The sequence below is a fragment of the Narcine bancroftii genome, chromosome 1 (assembly GCF_036971445.1).
Source record: "Narcine bancroftii isolate sNarBan1 chromosome 1, sNarBan1.hap1, whole genome shotgun sequence".
Lineage (NCBI taxonomy): Eukaryota > Metazoa > Chordata > Chondrichthyes > Torpediniformes > Narcinidae > Narcine > Narcine bancroftii.
Genome location: NC_091469.1, coordinates 47,908,942 through 47,934,531, shown reverse-complemented (window position 1 = coordinate 47,934,531; position 25,590 = coordinate 47,908,942). Strand labels below are relative to the sequence as shown.

Sequence of the window (25,590 nt, the reverse complement as noted above, 5' to 3'; positions counted from 1 at the left end):
TTTGTGTAGTCTTCCAAAGGCGCTATTTGCCTTGGCGAACATAGTTATAATGCAAAAAAAAAGCAGGGTCGGGCTAAATCAAGGTTTCAATAAATGGTTGTAGTTACAGTTGAAATTAAAACACGAATTAATTGTTAGTAAACTGACCGTTTCCACTCCCAGCGGCAGCCCAAGGTCCCTGTGCCCTGCATCAGCTATCTTTATTAAAGGTACTGTATATATATTGACATTCTTCATTAAAGGGGTTCATTTGTTGAATTTTTTAAAATTGCTTCAAGACCTCATTAAGCCATGAGTAGAGGGGCGAATCTGATTTACATTCAATCTGAGTTATGACCAATTCTTTGGACCCAATTATGGTCATAGAACCATAGAACGCTACAGCACAGAACACAGGCCATTCAGCCCTTCTTGTCTGTGCTGACCATTGTTCAGCTAGTCCTTATAACCTGCTCCCATTCCATAACCCTCCAGACTTCTCCCATCCATGTATCTATCCAATTTATTCTTAAAACTAAAGATAAAGTCGTCACCCACCACATCATATGGCAGCTCATTCCACACTCCCACCAGTCTGAGTGAAGAAGTTCCCCCTAATGTTCCCCCTAAGCCCTTCCGCTTTCACCCTAAAGTCATGTCCTCTCATATTTATCTCTCTTAATCTCAGTGAAAAGCGCCTACTCTCATTTATTGTCTATACACCTCATAATTTTGTAAACCTCTATCAAATCTCTCTTTATTCTTCTTCGTCCAAGGAATAAAGTCCAAACTTGTTTAATCTTTTCCCGAAAATCAACTCCTGAAGACCCGGCAACATCCTAGTAAATCTTCTCTGCATTTTTTCAATCTTATAGATATCCTTCTTCCTGGGCGATCAGAACTGCCATAATATAACATTTGGCCTCATCAATGTCTGATATAACTTCAACATAACATCAAAACTCCTATACTCAATACTTTGATTTATAAAGGCCAAGATGCCAAAAGCTTTCGTTAAAACCCTGTCCACCTGCGACATCACCTCCTCTGCACTTCTCAGTGTCCTACCATTTACAGAGTATGTCCTTCCTTGATTTGCTCTCCTAACACTTGTCTGCATTAAGCTCCATCATCCATTTATTGGCTCATTCTCTCAGTTGGCCCAGATTCCTCTGCAAGCTTTGAAAATCTTCCTGTCCACTACACCTCTTATCTGTGCTTCATTAGCCAACTTGCTGATCCAATTTACCATGTTATCATCCAGATATTGATATAGACAACAAACAATAATGGCCCCATCAGATACTTGAGGCACAACACTAGTCACAGGCCTCCAGTCTGAGAAGTAACCATCCACTTCCATTCTCTGTTTTCTCCCACAAAGTCAATTTCAAAACCAGTTTACAATCCCTCTATGTAATGTTACGGAGTCCAGAGGACTCAATAGATATTTGGAGGAATTGTTAGAGCAGCTTGCACACACACATTTTAAAACACAGAATATTTGCTGGACTTTGAGGAAACAAAGTATCGACAGCAGCTTGGCTGGGAGAGCATGTGATCTTTGCAGGCAGAGGAGAACTGTTTTGCTCTCAGAGAGAAAGGGTGTGAAACAGAGAGAGGAGTCAGAGGAATTATTTCCAGAATAGATATAGACAGCAATAGATATGCACCACAACACAGGTTTACTGAAACAAAAGTTGTTTTTAATTATATTTGAACAAGAAAACAGAATTAAACTTTAACTTATTACTTAACCTACCTGACTACTTAATCCCCACTCTAATACTAAGCACAGGTGTGTGTAATGCATATTTAAGATCAGAAAAGTTCTTTGGATCACAGTCCAATCTCATTGGTTGCAGGCAACTCTTGTACTGTGCACAGAAGTCAGCATTAACAAAGTTCACCAGTCTTTGGTGCTAAACAGGCAAATGGCTACCACTCAGGAGGGTTCTTGCTGGTTTTCAGAGAGAGATTCCTTTTCCAGGACATCCGCAACTGATTCCTTCTCAATCAGTCTTGCTGACAAAACGTATCCCCTTCAGGGTTCTCCAGATGATCCTCTTTCTTTCAGGTCACCTTTCAGACTGCCAATCTCCTCCTTTGACCAGGCAGCCTTCCAAAGTTTGCCAGCTTTGTCCTTCTGGAAATAATTTCTGTGACTCCTCTCTCTATTTCACACCCTTTCTCTCTGAGAGCAAAACAGTTCTCCTCTGCCTGCAAAGATCACATGCTCTCCCAGTCAAGCTGCTGTCGATACTTTGTTTCCTCCTGCAAAAAGCATTCTGCAAAAAATCCTGCAAATATTCTATGTTTTAAAATGTGTGTGTGCAAGCTGCTCTAACAATTCCTCCAAAACCACCTCTAAATACTCTGTCACAGTAAACCCAGAGTCTTAATCTTCTGAATTAACCTCACATGTTGGACCTTGTTGAAGGCTTTACTAAAGTCAAGAAGACAACTTCCACATCCTTTCCTTCATCTACCTTCTTGGTAACTTCCTCGAAAAACTTTATAAGATTTGTTAAATATGACCTACCATGCAAAAAGCCATGCTGACTGTCCTTAATCAGCCCATGGCTGTCCAAATACCTAGATATCCTCTCAAAACGCCTTCCAATAATTTACCTACTACTGACGTCAGGCTCACCGGCCTATAGTTATCTTGTTTACTTTTGGAGCCTTTCTTAAACAGCGGAACAGCATGAGTCATTCTCCCATCCTCTGGCACCTCTCCTGTGGCTATGGACATTTTGAATACATCCATCAGGGCCCCTGCAATTTCAACATTTGTCTCCCTCAAGATATGAGGGAAAATCATTTCTAGCCCAGGGGATTTGTCTACCTTTATTCGCTATAAGGCAGCAATCACCTCCTCCTTAATCTTCATATGTTTCATGACAATTCTATTTGTTTCCCTTCCCTCATATGCACCATGCCAGTTTTCTGAGTAAATACTGATGCAAAAAAACTGTTTAAGATCTCCCCCATTTCGTGAGGCTCCACATATAGTTGACCACTCTGATCCTCAAGGGGACCAATTTTGTCCCTTGTTATCCTTTTATCTTAATACACTTGTCGAAACCCTTTGGATTTACCTTCACATTATCTGCCAAAGCACCCTCAAGGCTTCTTTTTGCCTTCCTGATTTATTTCTTTATTATTTTCTTACATTTTCTATACTCTGACAGTACCTCATTTTCTTTTGTTGCCTATATACCTCTCTCTTCTTCTTAATCTTATCACCAATATCCCTTGACAACCAAGGTTCCCTACGCCTGTTAATCTTGCCTTTAATCCTGGTAGGAACATGCAAATTCTGCACCCTCAAAATCTTGCCTTTGAATGCCTTCCACTTGCAGGACACATCCTTGCCAGAAAACAGCTTATTCCAATCGGCTCTTCCAAAATCCTTCCTCATTTCCACAAAATTGTCCTTTCTCCAATTTAGAACCTCAACTTGAGGACCAGACCTATCCTTATCCATAAGTAACTTGAAACTAATGACATTATGGTCACTGGGCCCAAAATCCTCACCTACACAGACTTCTGCCACCTGACCTGCCTGGTTCCCTAATAGGAGATCAAGAATTGTATCCTCTCTTGTTGATACCTCTACATATTGATTTAGAAAACTTTCTTGTACAAATTTGACAAAATCAAGCCATCCTGTCCTTTACAGTATGGGAGTCCCATTCAATATGTGGAAAGTTAAAATCTACTACTACCACAACTTTCTGTTTCTTCTAATGGTCTGCTATCTCCTGATAGATTTGCGCCTCCAATTCTTTTGGACTATTGGGCAGTCTATAATACAAGCCTATAGTGTGCTCACACTTTCCTGTTACCTCGCTCCACACATATGGCCTCTGTAGGTGAGTCCACAGTACTGTCCAGTCTAAGCACAGCTGTGATATTTACCCTGACTAGCAATGCCGCTCCTGCCCCTTTCATTCCTCCCCCTCTATCATGTCTGAAACATCGGAACCCCAGAACATTGAGCTGCCCCTCCTGCAACCAATTCTCACTAATAGCAATAATGTCATAATCCCATGAGCAAATCCATGCCCTAAGCTCATCTGCCTTGCCACCAATACTCCCCGCAGTGAAATATATACCTCTGAGATTATTTCTATCATGTACAAACCTCTGTTTTCTGTCTTTACATGCAGTCCTCATACGACCCTTACCATCCTCCACCTCATTACCTGCTCTATCACTCTGGTTCCCCTCCCCCTGCAAATCTTGATTAAACCCTCCCCCAGAACAGCACTAGCAAACCTACCCACAAGGATGCTAGTCCCCCTCAGGCCCCACCTTCCCTGGAAGAGAGCCCAATTATACAGAAACATGAAGCCCTCCCTCCTGCACCATCTCTTTAGCCATGTATTTAGCTGCATTATTTTCCCGTTTCTAGCCTCATTAGCACTTGGCACGGGTACCAATCCTGAGATTACCACCCAGGAGGTCCTGTGTTTCAACTTGCACCTAACTCCCTAAACTCTCCTAGCAGGACTCACATCATTGGTCCCTACATGGACCGCGACATCTGGTTGTTCACTCGTCCTCCTTAGAATTGGGAGAACTCAATCCAGAGACTCCCTGTATATCTCTAAGATTTTTCATTTCTGGTGAAAGATCGATGACCTTATATGCTACTTCTCACATGAACGAAAACTATTTGACAATCAATGCCACCAAAACCACACAAATTTATTCCTTATAAATTGATTTTGTTTATAAAGTTGCACATTTAGTTTGAAAGTATTCCAATAATAATAAAGCACTTAAATTTATGAAGCAAATGATCGGCATTATAATATGTGAGGAAATAATAAGGCAAATTTCTTTACTAAATCAGGTTTTTTTGTTTAATAATGTTAAAAATGATGCATCACTGAAGAAACACAAAATCTGAATATGCTGGAACCTTGAGCAAAAATTGGTGGAGGAATTCAATGGATTACAGAGCATCCATGAATAGAAATGGTCACCCAACATCTCACGTCTGGGCTCTTTATCCATGCATCAATGGTAATTATTTATTACAGTAAAACACTTGGCATCCAGTACCTATGATGATGAGTAGATGCAGGATACCTGTATTTTCTGATTGCTTGAGACTTACTCTGACAGTGCCCAACTCATATGCTAGCATTAAGAGTCAACAGTTTAAAAGAGAAAAATACTATACTGTACTTAGAATGAACAAACTTCACTTGCATTAATACATAAACCTTAAAGAATTTTACTTTATTTTCAGTCACATTCTTTGAAAACATTTAACTAATGCTGCATTGCAGGTTCCTCCCCTCCACAGAGCCACCTAAAAGATGAACAATATCATTATAGATAATTAACTCCCCCTCACTCAAGTTTATAGATAAAGCCTCTGACCAGGGCAACTCTTACTAAGCAGATATAAGCGGAAACTTTAAGAGTGTCACCTGTGATGTAATATTTGTAGATATATTTGGGAGATAAATTGGTAAAATTAGAGTAGGTTACATATATACATACATTTTAAAACAGATCTTATTTGAAATATTGAAGAATTCATATTCAGTAACAATACAGAAACAATGGAGAATGATATGCACATTTCACAAGTAGGTGCTAATTGAAATGATGTCATGAAATGAATGGACTGGAGACAGGTTGTGTATGTTGAAAATTTTTACAAGACTTCTGACATTTCTGCAAAGTGCTCACTCAAAGGTGACTCCTAGGTTCTTGTTTACCTAAAACAACAGATGGGAGCAGAAGACTAGAGAGAGAGAGAGAGAGAGAGAGAGAGAGAGAGAGAGAGAAAACAGTCACACCTGAAACAAGTTTGTTGGAACTGAAACAGAAGCTCCAGAGTTCTGGATGGCTGGAAGTGCTACCTGTCTGATGTTTCTCTTGGAATAAGTGAAACAGAAAGGAACTCTGTGATGGCCTGAAAGAAATAGGTTATCATCTGGAGAACCCTGATGGGGCAAGTTTCATCAGCAAGACAATGAGGTGACTAATGGTGGTACCTCAGTTGTGGAAATCCTGGAACAAATTTCTCTCTGCAAACTACAAAGAACCTTCCTGAGCGGTAAACATTTACCTTTTGAGCACCAAACCCTGGTGAACTTTATATATGTTAAATTCTGTGCACAGTATAAGAATTGCCTGCAACCAGTGAACTTGGAAGAATGAGATGAGAAGTGAGATTGGACTGTGAACTTAAGAACTTTTCTTAAATTTACACATAGATCACATAGACATGCGCCTGGAATTAGAAAGGGGTTATGTTAGGTTAGTTAAGTTAATAGAGATAAGTTAAAGTTTGATTCTGTTTTCATGTTTAAAGATAATTAAAAACAACTTTTGTTTAAATAACTACTTGTCTTGGTGAATGTCTATTGCTGCTGGGTTTTGGGGTCCTTTGGGCTTGTAACACACCCCAATGTGAGCGGCACCATTGCTATTTCACACAACTTTATTCAAACAGCTGCTTCAAGCAAAGCACAACAAAAACATTCCGCTGGTTAAATATTTGCTCCCATCTTTGTTGTGTATTCTAGGTGCTTTATTCATTCTTTATTACTAAAATGGTTCCCTGCAGCACACAATATATATGTATACGTGTTGATGTCATATGCACGCTGGCATATATTCACAACACTCTCCCCCCCTCCATAAAATAAATGCTTTGTGAAAATAAAGTATAGGCACCCCTATGAGGTACCCATGGACTAAAGGCGTTAATTACTGTTACACTATAATGCAATTTGTCCCTTAGGCATTCTGGAGGATGTCTTTCCCTTCTTGATCTTCTTAGCAAGGTAGAACCCGTCGGGAGACTTTGTGACTTCTTCAGACTCTTTGCCTTTTTGGGCAGTATCTCCTCCTTAGTTGGTAATAAGGATTGTAAACTTTGTCTTTGATGAGCCTCATTCGAACATTGCTGAGCAGTAGGCATCATCTTTGGAAGATATTTCTGGAATGTCATCAGTGGAAGGCACTCACAATGGAAGCTCAACAGAGTTGTGAACAGTGGGTGCAACCATTGGATTATCCACCACTCTTAACTGGTCGATGTGGCATTTCCACATTTTAGTTCCTACCAGTATGGAATATGTAGAGGGGCTCAATTTTTTAAGAATTGTGTTGGAGCCACTGTTAATACTGTTTGTATATGTATGGCTTGCCTGCATGTTGCTGATTGTACCTGTGACTCCTCCCCCTTGATTCCCCTAATAAAAGTGGCAACGCCATAACCCCTCCCCCAGAACAAGCGCGGGTCTCAGGTCAGCAACATGAGACATGCCTTCTGTTTATGGTAATAAAATTCTATCAGTCAGGTAACTTCTAGTCTTTGGAGTTATTGAAAGTGCATCAATTTTATTACCATAATTTTTTTGGAATGGACAAGTTGATGAGACCAGAGAGGCTGGAAATCAACCCATAGTCACCGGAAGTATCTGACAATCACCGGAAGTATCTGACAAGTTTGAACTCTGGCTATGGTGCTTCAGCGTGTTTCTGCAAGTCTCCACCGCAATCATCCAATCTGACACAGACAAGCTGTACTTACTGTTCTCATGGGTAGGGCACCACACTTACCCAATGGTCAGAGACTGCGAGACATTCACTGAAGCAGTGGACATTCTGAAAGGCCTAGATGAATAAAGTTTATGCTAGGCAAGTCCTATCCATGTGTAAGCAGCAACCCGGGGTGTTGAATGATAATTACCTTCAGGTCCTGCAAGACCTTGGAGGGGTCTGCGCCTGCAAGGCCGTATCAGCATCAGAGTACACAGAGGAGCTGATCCGAGATGCCAGTGTAGCAGGCATCAGATCATATTACATTCGTCAGCGATTGCTAGAACAGGGTGAGCTGAAGCTGCAGAAAGCCATTGAACTAACTAAAACTCTGGATGTAGCCCTCTGCAATGTGGACTCTTTCTTGACTGATAATGCAGCCGCTGTGGGGGAACACGGGTTCCGTCATCTTGGAACATGGGATCACAGGCCCCCCCCATGTCCCGGCCTGACTATGGCCGGTGGCAGCTGCAAGTACCCAAAGTGCTACTTGTGTGGCCAGTAGAAGCACCCAGGAAGAGCTGCCTGGCGAAGGACCTGGTCTCTTCCAGCTGCGGGAAGAAGGGACACTATGCAAAGATATGCCAATTCAAGCAACCTTCTAACCCAAGCAGTGCTACATGCAGGCAGTGTGGGCCACCACCTTCTTGGATGACATCGCTTCCAACGAAAATTTAAAACTCCTAGTGATGCCACAGCTCTGCTCACCTGTACTACTGGGGTTGGACTTTCAATGCCTCCTTAAAAGTGTCACTATGGAATATGACGGGCTCCATTCCCCCCCTCACAGTCGGCAAACCAACAAGTTTTTAACCGTCTTCCCCCATCCGAACGTGTCCAACCAGCAACCTGCGATCCACCCACCACACATGATCTGTGGGCTCTCCATTCTCTGGACTCCCCCCCACCCACCTTTGTTTGGCAACCTCACCCTTGACTTTAAGTCCATTGCCACCAAGGGCAGGTGATACAGCACTGGGGACAGGGCCTTTCTCAAATCAGAAGTGAGAAGGCTCCTGAATGAGGGGATCATCGAACCTAGTACCAGTCTCTGGAGAGCTCAGGTAGTGGTGTTTAAGAGCTATAGTCAGACCATTAACAGATTTACGCATCTGGACGCATACCACCTCCCTCACATAGCCAACACGGTAAACCAAATCGCCCAATATCTGATATTTTCCACCATTGACTTAAAGGTGGCATACCATCAGTTCCTTATCCGCCTGGAGGACCGCCAGTACACTGCGTTCAAGATGGATGGCTGCTTCTACCATTTTCTAAGGGTCCCCTTTGGGGTAACCAATGGAGTCCATCTTCCAAGGGAGATGGACAGGCACAGGCTGCTGGCCACATTCCCCTATCTTGCCTTGATAAATGTCACTATCTGTGCCCACGATCTGTAGAACCATGATGCCAAACTCCAGAAATACCTCCAGACAGCCAAAAGCCTTAACCTCACCTACAACAAAAATAAATATGCATTCTGCACATCACTCATGACTATACTGCATCATAAAGAATGGAGTTATTGGCCCCATTCCTGACCACATGCACCCTCTGTTGGAGCTCCCACTTCCCCACAGCCTCAAGGACCTGAAAAGGTGCCCAGGGTTTTTTTCCTATTATGTCCAATGGATCCCCAACTATGCAGATAAGGCCCGCCTCCTCATAAAAGCCACTCCTTTCCCCTGTCAGCAGAAGCCTGTGAAGCCTTCAGCCATATCAAAGGCAATATTGCCAAGGCCATGATGCACGTTGTGCATGAATCCATCCTGTTCCAGGTGGAGAGTGATGCGTCAAACTTTTCCCTGGCTGCCACACTTAACCAGGCAGTCAGACCCATAGCATTTTTCTCCCACATCCTCCAAGGCCCCAAGATCTGGCACTCCTCCATCAGGTGAGGGTAAACGGACATCTGATGGATTGTTTAATAGACACTGGCTTGATGGAGAGCTTTATAAGCTCTATGACTGCTCAGCAGTACAACCTAAAGGTTTACCCCATGGACTATCATATTTATTTAGCATCACAATCGTATTCAGCGACTATTCAGGGGTATTGTACTGTACACACCTGTAAAGGGGGGGGGGGGGGCGGAATTCTGCAATTTCTGACTGTATGTGTTAAAAGGTTTGTGTGCTTCTGTGTTGTTGGGCCTAGACTTCCTGTGTCACCTTAAAAGCATGACCATGGAGTACTCAGACCCACTTCCCCAATCATGGTGCAGAATGGAAGGCCCCAAAAGCCGGACACCACATGTGGTCTCTCCACGCTGAATATCAAACCGCAGCCCCTGTTCCAGAACCTAACATCTGACTGTAAGCCAACAGCCACAAAGAGCAGGTGATACAGTGCAGGGGACCAGGAATTTATTAGAGCCAAAACCCGGCGGCTGCTTAAAGAGAAAGTCATTGAACCGAGTAACAGCCTGTTGAGAGCACAGGTAGAAGTCATTAGAAGAGGAGAAAAGCCCAGGCTAGTTATTGATTATAGCCAAATTATTAATCACTTCACACTCCTGGATGCATAGCCCCTCCACCAAATCTCGGATATGGTGAATGAAATTGCGCAGTACCGGGCCAATTCGACCATTGGCCTAAAAGCTACGTATCACCAATTGCTAATCCATTTCAAGGACGGTCCCTACACAGCATTCAAGGCAGACAGACAATATTATCAGTTCCTGAATGTCCCCTTCGGTATTACGAATGGGGTCTCAGTCTTCCAGAAGGAAATGGATGAAATAGTAGATAAGTATGAGTTAAGGGCTACCTTCCCCTATCTCGACAACGACACCATTTGTGGACATAATCTGGAGGACCACGACACCAGAAATTTCTCCACACAGCCAAATCCCTCAACCTCATGTATAATGTCAGTAAGTGCATGCTCTCGACCAAGCGTCTGGCCATCCTGGGTTATGTGGTAGAGAATGGCTTCATTGGTCCAGACCCCGAGTGTATGTGTGCCTTCTTAGATCTCCCTATCCCAAGGTCCATGAAAGCACTAAGGAGGTGCCTGGGCTTCTTTTCATACTACCCTGTGGGTACCTTATAATGCTGACAAGGTCCAACCCCCTGTTAAAGTCCACCTCCTTCCCATTATCAGCTGAAGCCCGTGGCTTTTAGCTACATCAAGAGCTATATCGCCATGCATGCAGTAGACGAAAATGCTCCATTCCAGGTGGAGAGTGATGACTCAGTTGTAGCTCTGGCTGCTATCCTTAACCAGGCGGGAAGGCCGGTAGCTTTTTTTTCCCGCACTCTGCAAAGCCAGGAGCTCTGGAACCCATCTGTGGAGAAGGAGGCTCAAGCCAATGTGGAGACCATCAGGCACTGGAGGCACTACCTGGCTGGTAGGAAATTCACACTGCTCACTGATCAGTGATCTGTAGTATTTATGTTCAATAATACAAATAGGGATAAAATAAAGAAAGACAAGATCACAAGGTGGAGGATCGAACTCTCCACCTATAACTATGAGACAATGTACAGGCCAGGCCCTATCCCGAGGAAGCTGTGCCACTGCACACACCAGCCAGATGTAGTCAATCCACGATAAGCTCTGCCACCCAGGCATCACCCACATGGCTCACTTCGTCAAGGCATGCAACCTGCCCTTTTCTATCGAAGAAATCAGGGAGATGACCAGGTCATGGCAGGTCTGCGCTGAGTGCAAACTGCACTTCTACCGGCCAGAAAAAGCTCATAAAGGCTTCCCGGCCCTTCGAATGACTCAAGACCCTCACCCTCCACCAAAGGAAGCGTGTAATTTCTCAACATTATCAATGAGTACTCACATTTTTCCTTCATTATCCTCTGTCCAGACACCTCCACTACCACAGTCATTAGAGCTCTGCATTCCATTTTCACTATGTTCAGGTATCTCAGCTATATTCATAGCGACCAGGGCTCATCATTTATGAGCGAAGAGCTACACCAGTACCTGCTCACAAGAGGCTTCGGCTCAAGCAGGTCAACAAGCTATAACCCCCGGGGGAACGGACAAGTTGAAAGGAGAATGAAATGGTTTGGAAGGCTGTAAAATTGGCCCTCCGGTCTAAAGGCCTTCTAGACTCGCCCTGGCAAGAGGTTCTGCCCACTGCGCTCCACTCCATAAGATCACTTCTCTGCATAGCGACCAATGCCACTCCTCACGAACTAATGTTTACATTCCCAAGGAAATCCACTTTGGGGGTCACTCTGCCAGCATGGCTAACAGCCCCAGGGCCAGTCCTGCTGAAGAAGCATGTGAGGAGAAGCAAAACGGACCCTCTGGTCGAGAAGGTGCACCTACTACACGCAAACCTGATATATGCCTATGTGGCTGACCCAGACGGCAGGGACGACACTGTCTCGATCATAGACCTGGCACCCTCTGGAAATTATGTCCTGATGCCCTCAATAGGCCAGGAGCCTCCAAAATCCCTGCACCATCAGTGGCACCATCCGACTCTTGACCCCCAAACCCCCTTTGACTTCAGGAACCCAGGTACCAAAAGAGGCCCAGGAAGTTCTGGAAGAGCAAAGTCCACCAGTACTAAGACGCTTGACTAGAGTTACCAGGCCCTCAGATAGGCTCAACTTGTAAATAATTGTAAATATTCCTCGCTGAACATGGTCTCTGTTTTCGTCCACAGACTCTTTTCTGAAGGAAGGGGTGAATGCAGTGAACTGGAATTCACTGTCTGTGTGTGTAGTGTAGACGGCCAACCCTTTCTCTTCACTCCGCCTCCATTGGTCCCGATATAAACCCTGTTTTCCCGCCTTACCTCAGATATTACCTGAAGACCTCTGTAAATACTGGCCGTTATTTGTAAGTTAATAAAAGCAAGTTTGTGCTCCTCACAAGTCTCCAAGTACTATCGATTACACTACAGTGTGATAAACAGTTTTCTTCTGAGAACAAAATTTCCAAACTGTCTCTCCACCATTTTGAGTCGTTTTTCCCATCTCTTTTCACTTGTTCTCTGTGTTTGAGCCTGTGGGGCTCACTGCTGTGGTAGCCTTGCATTTCCTCTTTAAATCTTCAATCCAATGTTTGGAGCATAGGGGAAGTTCATTTTGATCTTCATTGTCAATCTGTTGTGCATTCTATGCTTAGAAATACACTAGTACACAGAGGCGTGGTGCTTCATTCATTCTTTATCACTAATCTAAAATGGTTCCCCGCAGCACATTTTATTCATATATATACACACACATACACATACTTTTGTTTGTGTGTGTGTACATATACATATACACACATACACACACACACACATACACACACACACACACACACACACACACATATATATATGTGCATATGTGGCGGCTCACCACAAGGCAGGCGAACTGGCCCCGCTTGTAAGCCACGCGGCGGGGCAGCCGGCCAAAATGGCGCCATCAGGGGTTTCCCTTCTTTCCAGCTCGGGGCTCAGAAACACGTGCCTGGGGACCATGTGACATCAGCGCCCTCCAGCGCAGTTCTCAGCCAAGTCTGGGCTGGGAGTATAAGTGCAGCCCAGCAGCCTGCAATAAACTAGTTTGCTCACTGAGCTCAACCCGTCTGATTGCATGTGTTATTGCAGGAGCAGTGTAACCACTGCTACAATTGGTGACCCCGACTGGTTCAAATGTCTTTGAACCCATCATGAGCGAGCCTGGGATCAGCACGATAGTCATGAAACTGCCTGAGTTCTGGGTTCAGGAGCTGGAGACCTGGTTTGTCCACGTGGAGGCCCAGTTTCACCTCTGCCAGATTTTGTTCGACATGACCAAATTTTACCATGTGGTCGCTGCCCTGGACCAGGCCACCACCAGATGTGTGCTGCACCTTGTACAGCACCCACCCGCTGAGGACAAGTACGAGACCATCAAGCGAGTCCCTTGGACTATCCAGACACCAGCGTGCCGCTCAGGTGCTGCACCTCGACACCCTGGGGGACAGGTCCCTAATGTAACTGATGGACGAGTTGCTCGCGCTAATGGGTGAGCACACCAACTGCCCACTTTTCGAGTGCATCTTCCACGAACATATGCCTGGGGACATCCGCCCGCTGCTGGTTCAGGAGAGCTTCACTGACCCGAGGAAGGTCACCCAGAAGTCCCAAGAGCTATGGCTCGCATGATTCTCAGAAGGCTCAGTGGTCCAGCAGGTCACGAGGCATGGGCATAGGCACAACCACGCCAAACCCGCCCCTAGCACTGTGGTAGAGCACCCGGCCTCTGCAGGGGCCCCCAGGAGCATAACCAAGGCCACAGCATCCACTTCAGGCATCTGCTTTTACCACCAGCGCTGGGGAGCCAAGGCTCGGAAGTGTCATCAGCCCTGCTCGCTCCAGGGTAACGACCAGGCTGACCGCTGTTAATGGCTGCGGCGGGTGGCCAAGGCCAAGGATTCAGTCAGCGGCCGGCAGTTCCTCGTTGACACTGGAGACCAGATCAGCTTCATACCGGCCTCGGCCATCGAATCCAGGAACCGATCTCATGGACCTCCCCTCTGTGTGGCCAATGCAACGGCAATCTGGACGTATGGAGATAAGACAGTCCACTTCCAGATCGGCCAACAGAATTTCGCATGGAGGTTCACTGTCTCGTCCCTCCTGACTGCCATCCTGGGTGCAGACTTCCTCTTCGCACACGGGCTTCTGGTGGACGCCCGTACCTTCCAGGCCGTTCGCCTTGACGCCTCCCACTTGGAGCAACCGCAGATGGCCAAGATCAGCACACCCAGAGATGAGTTCCAACAGATTCTGGATGAGCTCCCAACACTCCTCAAGCTACAGTTCTCCGCTGCCTCGCCGTGCCACAGGGTGATCCACCACATCCCCACCCAGGGCCCGCCGGTTCACACCAAGGCATGCTGGGTCCCGTCTGACAAGCTCCAGGTAGCAAAGGAGGAGTTTTTGCACCTGTTGGAGCTGGCAATCATTCGGCGGTCCAACAGCCCGTGGGCCTCGCCGCTCCATCTGGTCCCGAAAGACTCTGGCTGCTAGGGTCCCTGCAGAGACTATCGATGGCTCAATGAGGCAACCGTTCCTGACCGTTACCCCATCCCTCACATCCAGGACTTTACGGCCAACCTGCACGGTGCGAGGGTTTTCTACAAGGTTGACCTGGTGCGCAAATATCACCAGATCCCGGTGCAGCCTGAGGACATACCTAAGATGGCCATCATCACCCCCTTTGGCCTGTTCGAGTTCCTGCGCATGCTGTATGGGCTCAAGAACGCCGCTCAGACATTCCAGCACCTCATGGACTCTGTGGGCAGGGACTTGGATTTTGTCTTTATTTATTTGGATGACATCCTTGTCGCCAGCAAGGTCCGGGGACAACACAAGGCCCACGTATGTGCCCTTTTCTCCCGGCTGGCCGACTTCGGCCTTACCATCAACCCGGACAAGTGTCAGTTCGGGAATGAGTCCATGCAGTTCCTGGGCCATGACATCATGGCTGAAGGAGCCATGCCTGCCGCTGCGAAGGTTGCTGCCACATCAGGGAGTTCCCACGCCTGAACAGCCTCAAGGGGCTGCAGGAGTTCGCGGGTATGGTCAACGTTTACAACCACTTCATCCCGGGAGCTGCACGCATCATGGAGCCGCTGTTCGCCCTCATCGCAGCCAAGCACAAGATGCTCACTTGGAACCCAAACCCAGAAGCCTGCACTGCATTCGAGGCCTCCAAGGACGCCCTCGTGAAGGCCGCCATGCTCGCCCACATGCATATGGCACTTTCTGTCGATGCCTCTGCCACAGCCATCAGTGCGTTCCTGGAGCAGCAGGAGAATGGGCATTGGAAGCTGCAGGCATTCTTCAGCCGCCTGCTCTGCTCACCGGAACATAAGTATAGTGCCATCAACTGCGAGTTACTGGGCATGTACCTGGCGGTGCGGAATTTACGTTATTTTATGGAGGGGAAGACTTTTACCATCTTCACTATCCACAAACCCCTCATCCAGTGGCCCGCGATGGCAAACGATCCCTGGTCGGCCGGCCAGCAGCGTCTCCTCTCCTTCGTGTCGGAGTTTACCACTGACATTCGGCACAAGGCAGGGAAGGACAATGTGGTTACTGATGCACTCTCGCCACCAGCCATCTGTGCGCTGACACCCGGCCTCAACTTCAACCAGCTCACCCGGGACCAGGAAGCTGATGAGGAGACGAGGGCCTTCAAGACCGTCATCACCGGCTGCGGTTCCAAGACCTCCCAACTCCGAGCGGCGAAAGTACCATCTTGTGCGATATCTCCTTGGGCACCCCACGGCTAGTGTTTCCGCAGCAGTGGTGTAGGCAGGTCTTCCATCACCTTTCATATCCGTCCATCAGGTCCACGGTCTGGATGGTGGCCGAACGGTTCGTATGGCATGGGCTGGGGAAGCAGATCATGGGCTGGGCCAGAACATGCACCCATTGCCAGATGCCCAAGGTGCACAGGCACACCAGGGCGCCCATACAGGAGTTTGAGCATATCCGGGAATGGTTCAGCCACATTCACGTGGACATCGTCGGACCCTTACCCGCTTCCTGGGGCAACTGTTACCTGTTTACGGTTGTGGACCACACCACTTACTGGCCTGAGGTGATTCCAATGCCAGACGCCTCCACCGACTCCTGCTCCCGAGCCCTGTTGCATGGTTGGGTTGCCCGGTTCGGCGTCCCGGTTCACTTCACCAGTAATCGGGGCACCCAGTTCACATCTGCACTCTGGGCACAGCTCGCCAACAGGTTGGGGATATAGCTATACTGCACCACAGCCTACCACCCACAGGCCAATGGACTGGTCGAACATCTGCACTGCCACCTTAAGTCGGTGCTCATGACCCGCCTCACTGGTCCCGACTCGGCAGACGAACTGCCTTAGGTGCTCCTGGGCATCCACTCCACTCCCAAGGAAGATCTGCAGGCGTCATCAGCTGAGCTGTTCTACGGTGCGCCACTGGCACTACCTGGTGAGTTCATCAATGCACCTCACAATCTCCAGCGGTCGCCGCCTGAACTACTTCCTCACCTCAGGACATGCTTGGACTCCTTCGAACCCCCACTGCCACCCAGGCATGGCACCTGCCCAACTCATGTTCCTGGCGAGCTGCTTTTTGCGGAGTTCGTTTTTGTTCAGCGAGGCCCAACCGCAAAACCTCTGCAGTGACCAAACGAGGGGCTGTACAAGGTTATACAGCGTTCTGGTTCGACGGTCACGCTGGACTTGGGCGGCAGGCATGTGCTGTTTACCATGAACAGGCTGAAGCCAGCGCACCTCAATCCCACCGTGTCCGTGGTCGTTGCCCAGCCCAAGAAGCGCTGTCTGGCAAAAATGGACATTGGCACCGGTTCTGGGGGGGTCAGGGGGGGGGGCTGTGTGGCGGCTCACCACAAGGCAGGCAAACCAGCCCCGCTTGTAAGCCACGCGGTGGGGCAACCAGCCAAAATGTTGCGTCGGGGGTTTCCCTTCCTTCCAGCTCGGGGCTCAGGAACCCGTGCTTGGGGACCACGTGACACCCGGATGATGTCAGCGCCCTCCAGCGTGGTTCTTAGCCAGGTCCAGGCTTGTGCAGTCCAACAGCCTGCAATAAATTCATCTGCTCACTGAGCTCAACCTGTCTGGCTGTGTGTGTTACTGCAGGAGCAGTGTAGCTGCCACTACGTATATAATATGCACACACAAACATATATGATTAAATCATACATGATGTCATATGCATATAGGTATATATTCACAACACCAAAGGTTTATGTGTCATTTCAGAGGACTTCTACAATTTTAAAATTATGTAAGTTTTACCTATCATTTTATTCTTACTTATTTATTTTAAATTTTTTAATTTATTTTCCTTGAATTTTTTTGTCGGTTATATGGTTATGGTTATATGGTTTGCTTGAGGGTGCTGGTTGCTTGAATTCTGGATACCAGGAGCTTTACTGTATTGAACTGCTTTATTTCCTTGCTACATTTATTAATTGAATGTACTTTATGTTTGATTTCTTCAGTGTGAGGAAGCTCACATTATGAACATCAAATGCAGTGCACTGGCACTAGAAAAGAAGAAATGTAAGAGAATCACTTTTTCATTTTGAAGGACTGATTCAAGAGATAAAAGGATAGACATTGTATCTCCTGCAGTTGCACGGGAAAGTTTTATACTTTGATCTTGCATCTGGGAACAGAAAGAGAGGGTGGGGGAGGGGGTGAAAGCATAGCTGCAGGAAACAGCTGTGATATTGTCAAGACAACTTGAGGGAAAGCCGCAATTTAGGAAGATAATACATATGATCCTTTGTACTATGTCTCATCAGCAGAGTGAATAAGACAGAGGAATTCAGAAAATGGATTGCAATCCTTACAAGAGGCAGGGTGGGATGAAATAGAGTTGACATACCTTTCGAAGTTTGTAGGCTTGTAATGGATGTTTATTGCTAGTCCGGTCATTCTCAACAGGGCCAAAGCAAATTTAAGTAAAAGCCTTGTTTTTTGCCTCACGTAAAGAAAAACATTTTGTTTTTTATGTTGCTGGTAGGAGAGAATTACAAAAGAAAGCAAAACCTGACTGCTTCACAGGGAAGGAAGGCAATAAACTTTGGGGCCACAGTCGACAAAAGGTTGAGATTGATTGTGCTAGCCCAATCTCACAGAAAGTGGCAAATCTAGCCATTTACATCACAGGGACTGTCCTCACATAAATATTTATTTATCCCGCCTTTTTATATTTATTATCTCTTTTTCAGTCTCAAGGCATATTTTGGTAATTTAATTGATACAGTTGTTGGTGTATCTTACGTATCTGTGTGCCTGCAACAAGTAAGAATACTTTGCACAAATAGATGGCTTGTCTTTTTGACTTAATTTAATTGTATCTGTGGGCATAAACATACAATGGGGAACCTGTATGGAAAGAAACCATCCTTATGCAAAGAACAGACAATGCAACAGAGTGTACTCAGAATATAATAGTTAACATCTGGCTGAGAGTTGTGACCACATGGTTGGTAACTGTAATCCTAATTACTTTACACAGCAAATTATATCGTCAATGGATTATGGTGTGTGCGGGTGCATGTGCTTGTGCAAGAAACAATTTGTTAATTTGGAATCAATACGACTGAATCATAAGAAAATGACAATCCAGTTTGTTGCTGTGACTATTGGGATGACACTCTTTGCATTTATTATTCCTTTCACTCAATTTTACAAAGGGCTGGAAATTGCACTTTGAAGAGGGCATAATTTCAGTGTATGGGGTATTGTGGGTGATCTTGATTTTAGGCCCTGCTTTCCCAAACATCAAGACCAGCACCTGATAAAAATGAACAGAGTGAAGTCATGCAGATCACAAAGAGGCACAGAAATCACAAAATCAATGTAGTGACTGTTACTCTTAGATGCCTCCTTCTGGCTGATTTTTTGACCAACTGTGGAAGAGGGCCATGGCTTGTCTCCAATTTGTCTCAAGACAGCCAACAATGGTGAATCTTCAGAAAGGGGAAGTAGGAGATGCAGAATGAAATTTCATTTTAAAAAAATAGAAAATTAAGGTAATCAGTACATTTATGGTGGCCATCAGGGATGAAAACCAGGACTAATTTTCCCACTGTGTAGTCTGGCAGTGTCTCCTGGCTCCAGCCAGCCTGACCCCACATTCTCACTTTTGGTCACTCTCACATACATCCTCACCTTTCCACATGAAGGTAAAAAAAAACTAATTGTAACCCATTTCATTATTTATCATCTGCCAAAGGACTCCCTCTAATTTCAAGATTCAAGATGATTTTAATGACATGTAAAAAAACAGATGTAATATAACACTAAATGTTCCAATTGCCTTTAGTCAAAAGGAAGAAAAGATTCGCTCTCTATCAGCAAAAGTTGCTGAAGGTTTTTGTGTGGTGTGCTGGACAACGTGGTGACTCTGCCTTACAGTAGACAAAAGTTAAAGAATTTCATGTATGTTACATTCTAAATGTAGTATTAAGTAACAATAATGGAACCTTTACCTGGCAACCCTTAGAATCAGAGAATGTCATTTCTCCTCAAGTTGTCAGACTAATCCAGGAATCAGCTGACTTTTCAGATTGCTGAACATTCTGAGGAGTTTATCAAGACAGAAATTCAGCCAAGGGTGCAGAAAGAAGATCTGGAGTTTTTGGCTTGAAATTGTGCTGTTGTTGATCCAGAGGGATGTGAAATGCAATGGCAGTATCCAGAGATGAAAATAACTTACTGGTATAGTCATATCACTAACATTGTTGGCTTATACGTCAGATACTTATCAATAATATTTCATAATTACTTGTTAGTTGACTCACCTTGCTTTCACCTCTGACTATGTCTCAAATTCCACAATATTTTGAAAATTGAATATTGTTAAAAAAAAACTAAAGTGAGATGGCTTCCCCTATTTCTTAATTACTGTATATTTTGGCCTACAAATCAATCTTCAGATAAGTCGGGTCCCCATTTTCAGCCTAATTTTCATGGTTTTATCATTTATTGTGCATATAAGTTGACCCTCCCAAAAATCAAGTTGATGAGCTGTTGAGCGTTGCCGGAAGGTGGTTGTTATCATGGAGCTTCCGGCAAAATGACCAAAGTATGAAGCGAATTTTAAGATAAAAGTAATAGAAGTGGCCGAGAAATCCAGCAACTGTGCTGCTGTAAGGACATTTGAGATAGATGAGAGATTGGAGAAAGAATGAAGATGCTTTAAGAAAAAGACCCAAGAAACAACGCTCGGTGAGAAGTGGGCTCCTTCATTGACCAGAGTTGGAAAACCACGAGTACATGAACAGAGGCAAGATTGCCACGTTGTCACAAGAAATAAAATCAAGAGCACATCCACTGAGGGGGCAAAGTCACATCCAGAACACTGTAATTTTTAAATGTACAGTAGGCTGGTGCAACCATTTCATGACAGGAAAAATCTGGTATTATGATGCAAAAAGATGGGCAATGTGTGCTGTATGACTTTGTGAACAAAGCATGGAATAAAGTGACTAATAAAATCTTTCAAACAGTGCAGTATCTCCAGTGCAATGGATGGAATGGAGGATGATTTATTGTGGGACACTGATGATGAAACATAAGGGACCTGCATGATGACAGTGTAAACAGTAAGACTCCGATCTGCCTGCCGAGGTCTTTGCTTCAGGCGATGATAGTGATTTGGTAGGATCTTCAATGTGTTTTCTTTTCAATAAAAAATTATAATATACCAGTAGCTTGAAAATTTGTGTTAGGTTGGGTTCTTTTTTGATGTTTCAAAGATCATCTTATAGACATCGACTGGTTTTATGAGTTGAATTTAAGGTCTCATTTTTGTATCTGGTGCATAAGTTGACCCTTGATTTTTTTTAGTGCTTTTTGAGGGTTTCAAGACATACACTGAAATATATGGTATATATCCCTTTACATCATCTGAAAAACAGCATCAATTTCTGAAGTGATAACAATTCTATCAGTTCATCACCTCTCTTGACCCACCCACCATCTCTGACTTGTCACATAGTCATATTGCTTGACTACCATCCTGTACTAAATGAGAAGAAATTTATTCCACTCAAGTAATGGGAATACCAAAACCATTACCTCTGTCATTACCACACTTTCCATTTCTTAGTCAATGATCCATCTCTCCCCTTGAAAAGTGAACAGCCTACTGCTATTCAGACTCCCATTTTCCTCCACTGTGGTAATCTCTGTCTCTTCCTTTGTAATCTAATTCTCTCAGTTTCCTTTATCAGATGTCCTTTAATCTACCCTGTTCTTACAAAGACACCAAAATATTTCAACTCTTTCTTTATATTTATATTCTCTCATACTTGGGTGTAAGAAAAGATTAAAGGGTTGAATGACCTGCTCCTGTTTTTGTTGCTCCATTTTCTTTCAATTTACTCATTAACTTTAGTTTAAAGTGGAGGACAAATCTATGAAGGGACTATCATGAACAGTCATGCTAAGGTTAACATAGATTTAACTTTTGTATCTTATCCCTCTTATAAAATTCAGCTTTCATTTGTTTCCTCATGAGATCGTTTAAAAAAAATGCTTTCTAAACCTGAGCTCCAAATCCCACTTGTCTCTCAGAGTTTTGCAGTTGAATAGAGGAAACTTTGAATAATCCAAAATGTACAATTTCACAAACTGACATTGTTTTCAATCCAGCAATTTTTTTGATTCTTTCCTCCATTTTATCACCTTTTGCTTTAATTCATAGATTTAATTACTGTACCTGCTAATTTAGAGCTGCCTGCAAATTTGGATACTAATCTCATTTGCCTAAGATCCAAATAATTACTGAAACTAGTGAAAGGAAGCAATCCAGAAAGAAAGGTTGGCTCCTCTTCCATTCCCTGCCAGTCACCCAGGAAACTGTGCTTTCTCTTCCTACTTTTCTCACCTGCACTTAATCCCATTTGCTCTTCTTTCCTTTTCCACTTGATCCCATATACCTTTGTCTCTTTGGCTTGGCTTCACGGACGAAGATTAATGGAGGGGTAAATGTCCACGTCAGCTGCAGGCTCGTTTGTGGCTGACAAGTTCGATGTGGGACAGGCAGACACGGTTGCAGCAGTTGCAAGGGAAAATTGGTTGGTTGGGGTTGGGTGTTGGGTTTTTCCTCCTTTGTCTTTTGTCAGTGAGGTGGGCTCTGCAGTCTTCTTCAAAGGAGGTTGCTGCCCGCCGAAATGTGAGGCGCCAAGATGCACGGTTTGAGGCGATATCAGCCCACTGGCGGTGGTCAATGTGGCAGGCACCAAGAGATTTCTTTAGGCAGTCCTTGTACCTCTTCTTTGGTGCATCTCTGTCTCGGTGGCCAGTGGAGAGCTCGCCATATAACACGATCTTGGGAAGGCGATGGTCCTCCATTCTGGAGACGTGACCTACCCAGCGCAGTTGGATCTTCAGCAGCGTGGATTCGATGCTGTCAGCTCTGCCATCTCGAGTACTTTGATGTTGGTGATGAAGTCGCTCCAATGAATGTTGAGGATGGAGCAGAGACAACGCTGGTGGAAGCGTTCTAGGAGCCGTAGGTGATGCCGGTAGAGGACCCATGATTCGGAGCCGAACAGGAGTGTGGGTGTGACAACGGCTCTGTATACGCTAATCTTTGTGAGGTTTTTCAGTTGGTTGTTTTTCCAGACTCTTTTGTGTAGTCTTCCAAAGGCTCTATTTGCCTTGGCGAGTCTGTTGTCTATCTCATTGTCGATCCTTGCATCCGATGAAATGGTGCAGCCGAGATAGGTAAACTGGTTGACCGTTTTGAGTTTTGTGTGCCCGATGGAGAGGTGTGGGGGCTGGTAGTCATGGTGGGGAGCTGGCTGATGGAGGACCTCAGTTTTCTTCAGGCTGACTTCCAGGCCAAACAGGAAAACAGGACATCAAGCACTGAAGAGCTGGCTCTGAATGGGCAACTAAAGCGGCATCATCTGCAAAGAGTAGTTCACGGACAAGTTTCTCTTGTGTCTTGGTGTGAGCTTGCAGGCGCCTCAGATTGAAGAGACTGCCATCCGTGCAGTACTGGATGTAAACAGCGTCTTCATTGTTGAGGTCTTTCATGGCTTGTTTCAGCATCATGCTGAAGAAGATTGAAAAGAGGGTTGGTGCGAGAACGCAGCCTTGCTTCACGCCATTGTTAATGGAGAAGGGTTCAGAGAGCTCATTGCTGCATCTGACCCGACCTTGTTGGTTTTCGTGCAGTTGGATAACCATGTTGAGGAACTTTGGGGGGCATCCGAGGCGCTCTAGTATTTGCCAAAGCCCTTTCCTGCTCACGGTGTCGAAGGCTTTGGTGAGGTCAACAAAGGTGATGTAGAGTCCTTTGTTTTGTTCTCTGCACTTTTCTTGGAGCTGTCTGAGGGCAAAGACCATGCCAGTAGTTCCTCTGTTTGCGCGAAAGCCGCACTGTGATTCTGGGAGAACATTTTCGGTGACACTAGGTATTACTCTATCTAGGAGAATCCTAGTGAAGATTTTGCCTGCAATGGAGAGCAGCGTGATTCCCCTGTAGTTTGAGCAGTCTGATTTCTCACCTTTGTTTTTGTACAGGGTGATGATGATGGCATCATGAAGGTCCTGAGGCAGCTTTCCTTGGTCCCAGCAGAGCTTGAAAAACTTATGCAGTTTGGCATGCAGAGTTTTGCCGCCAGCCTTCCAGAACTCTGGGGTGGATTCCATCCATACCTGCTGCTTTGCCACTTTTCAGTTGTTCAATTTCCTTATATGTCTCTTCCCGTGTGAGGACCTCATCCAGCTCTAGCCTTAAGGGCTGTTGAGGGAGCTGGAGCAGGGCAGATTCTTGGACTGAGCGGTTGGCACTGAAAAGAGATTGGAAGTGTTCTGACCATCGGTTGAGGTGGAGATCTTGTCGCTGAGGAGGACTTTGCTGTCTGAGCTGTGCAGCGGGCTTTGGACTTGGGGTGAGGGGCCGTACACAGCCTTTAGAGCCTCGTAAAAACCCCTGAAGTCGCCAATGTCCGCGCTGAGCGGGGTTCGTTTGGCGAGGCTAGTCCACCACTCATTTTGGATCTCCTGGAGTTTGCGCTGAAGATGGCTGCATGCACGACGGAAGGCTCGTTTTTTCTCTGGCCAGGATGGCTTTGCAAGGTGATCCTGGTGGGCAGCTCGCTTCTTTGCCAGAAGCTCCTGGATTTCCTGGTTATTTTCATCGAACCAGTCCTCATTTTTCCTGGGGGAGAAGCCAAGTACCTCTTCAGTGGATTGCAGTATGGCAGTTTTCAGCTGATCGCAGAGGGTTTCAGGGGATGAGTCCGTTAGGCAGATTGCATCCTCGAGCTTTGCTTTGATGTTTGCCATATACCTTTACACCTCTCCAATATCACTTGTCCAAAGTGATAAGTGAAGCTCCTGCTCTCCCATATACCTATAATCCAGCATATTTCAATTGTCAATTCTTTCCAGTCAATAACTTTAGATGTAATGTTAGTATGAGGAATTTCACCCTGAGCAAAGCTCAGTTTAAGCAAAGCTGCCTCATGGAAATGGAACAAATTTTGATCTGGTATTTACTTTCCATCCTACCTGATTTTCAATTCAACTGAAGTCTATAGAAAATAAAATTGGGCTGGATGTAAAATCAAACGTTTCCAATACAATCTAGTTCAATGATGATCCTTCTCATCATTGGTAATATCAACCCAATCCATGTGGTAAGTGTAACATCTACTGAGGCCTTGAAACAGATATGTACTTACATTGGATTCAGTTTTAGAAAAGCACTTTACAGATAGAGCATTACATTGAATTTTAGTAATGGTCATCTTGGTATTTTTACACAAAGAAAGATCCAATACATATTGTTAAAATGAATGATCAGTTAATCTTTTTTTCAAGAGATGGGTGTTGGCTATTTTGGTTCCCTGGGATGCTTTATATCCACTTGAAAACTGAAAAGACAAAGAGGATTGCAGTTTCACGTCTACTCGTGAGGATGGCATTTCTGATTTTGAAATAAAAACAAAAAATGATGGAAAAACTGTGATGGTCAGACAACATCTATGGAAATAGAAATTATGTTAATGTTTCATGCCCAAGATCCTTTGTCAGAACTAGCAAAGGGAGATTTTTAAATTAGTTAAATTTAAGTTGCTGAGAAGATGGTTGAGAGAATTGATAGGAAAAAGGGAATATCTGTGATAGGGTGAGGCCTGGTCTAATGGGTTAACTGGGCAGTGAGATGGTGATAATGTCTCTTTGTCTGTATTATGTGTTCCTTAGAGCAGGGTTGTGGTGACACGCAATATAAATGGGGAGAGAAACCTGAGCCAAAATTCACACTGAAGTATCCTTCAATAATAGAATAAAGTCTGGAGAAGTATTTAGGTCCATACTATTCTGATTGGAGATTATTATCAACTCTGCTGAGCATTCAGCAAGGTGCCAGCCCTCTGCAGCAGGATGTTGTGGCCACAATATGAAGAAGACAGGATGTTCAATGCAGACTCAGACAATTGTTGCAAATTTATGAAGAATGTGGCTCTGTAAAAGACTAATGGGGGAAAACACTGCTCAAATTATTTGCCACAGAGTATTTGGAGGGAGA

The 25,590-nt window shown here is 45.1% G+C and overlaps 1 protein-coding gene across 3 annotated transcripts in view; it reads left to right on the top strand.

Annotated features, from left to right (window-relative positions):
• The first annotated feature begins 19,577 nt into the window (after positions 1-19,577).
• The window catches only part of LOC138757914 (cysteine-rich protein 1), a 30,478-nt gene continuing 24,465 nt past the window's right edge, over positions 19,578-25,590 (top strand). For all 3 annotated transcript variants that reach the window (XM_069926019.1, XM_069926029.1, XM_069926050.1), the window contains exon 1: positions 19,578-19,757. In XM_069926019.1, the coding sequence (XP_069782120.1) occupies positions 19,720-19,757 (38 nt within the window). In that variant the 5' untranslated portion in view covers positions 19,578-19,719. The remainder of the gene's footprint in view (positions 19,758-25,590) is intronic.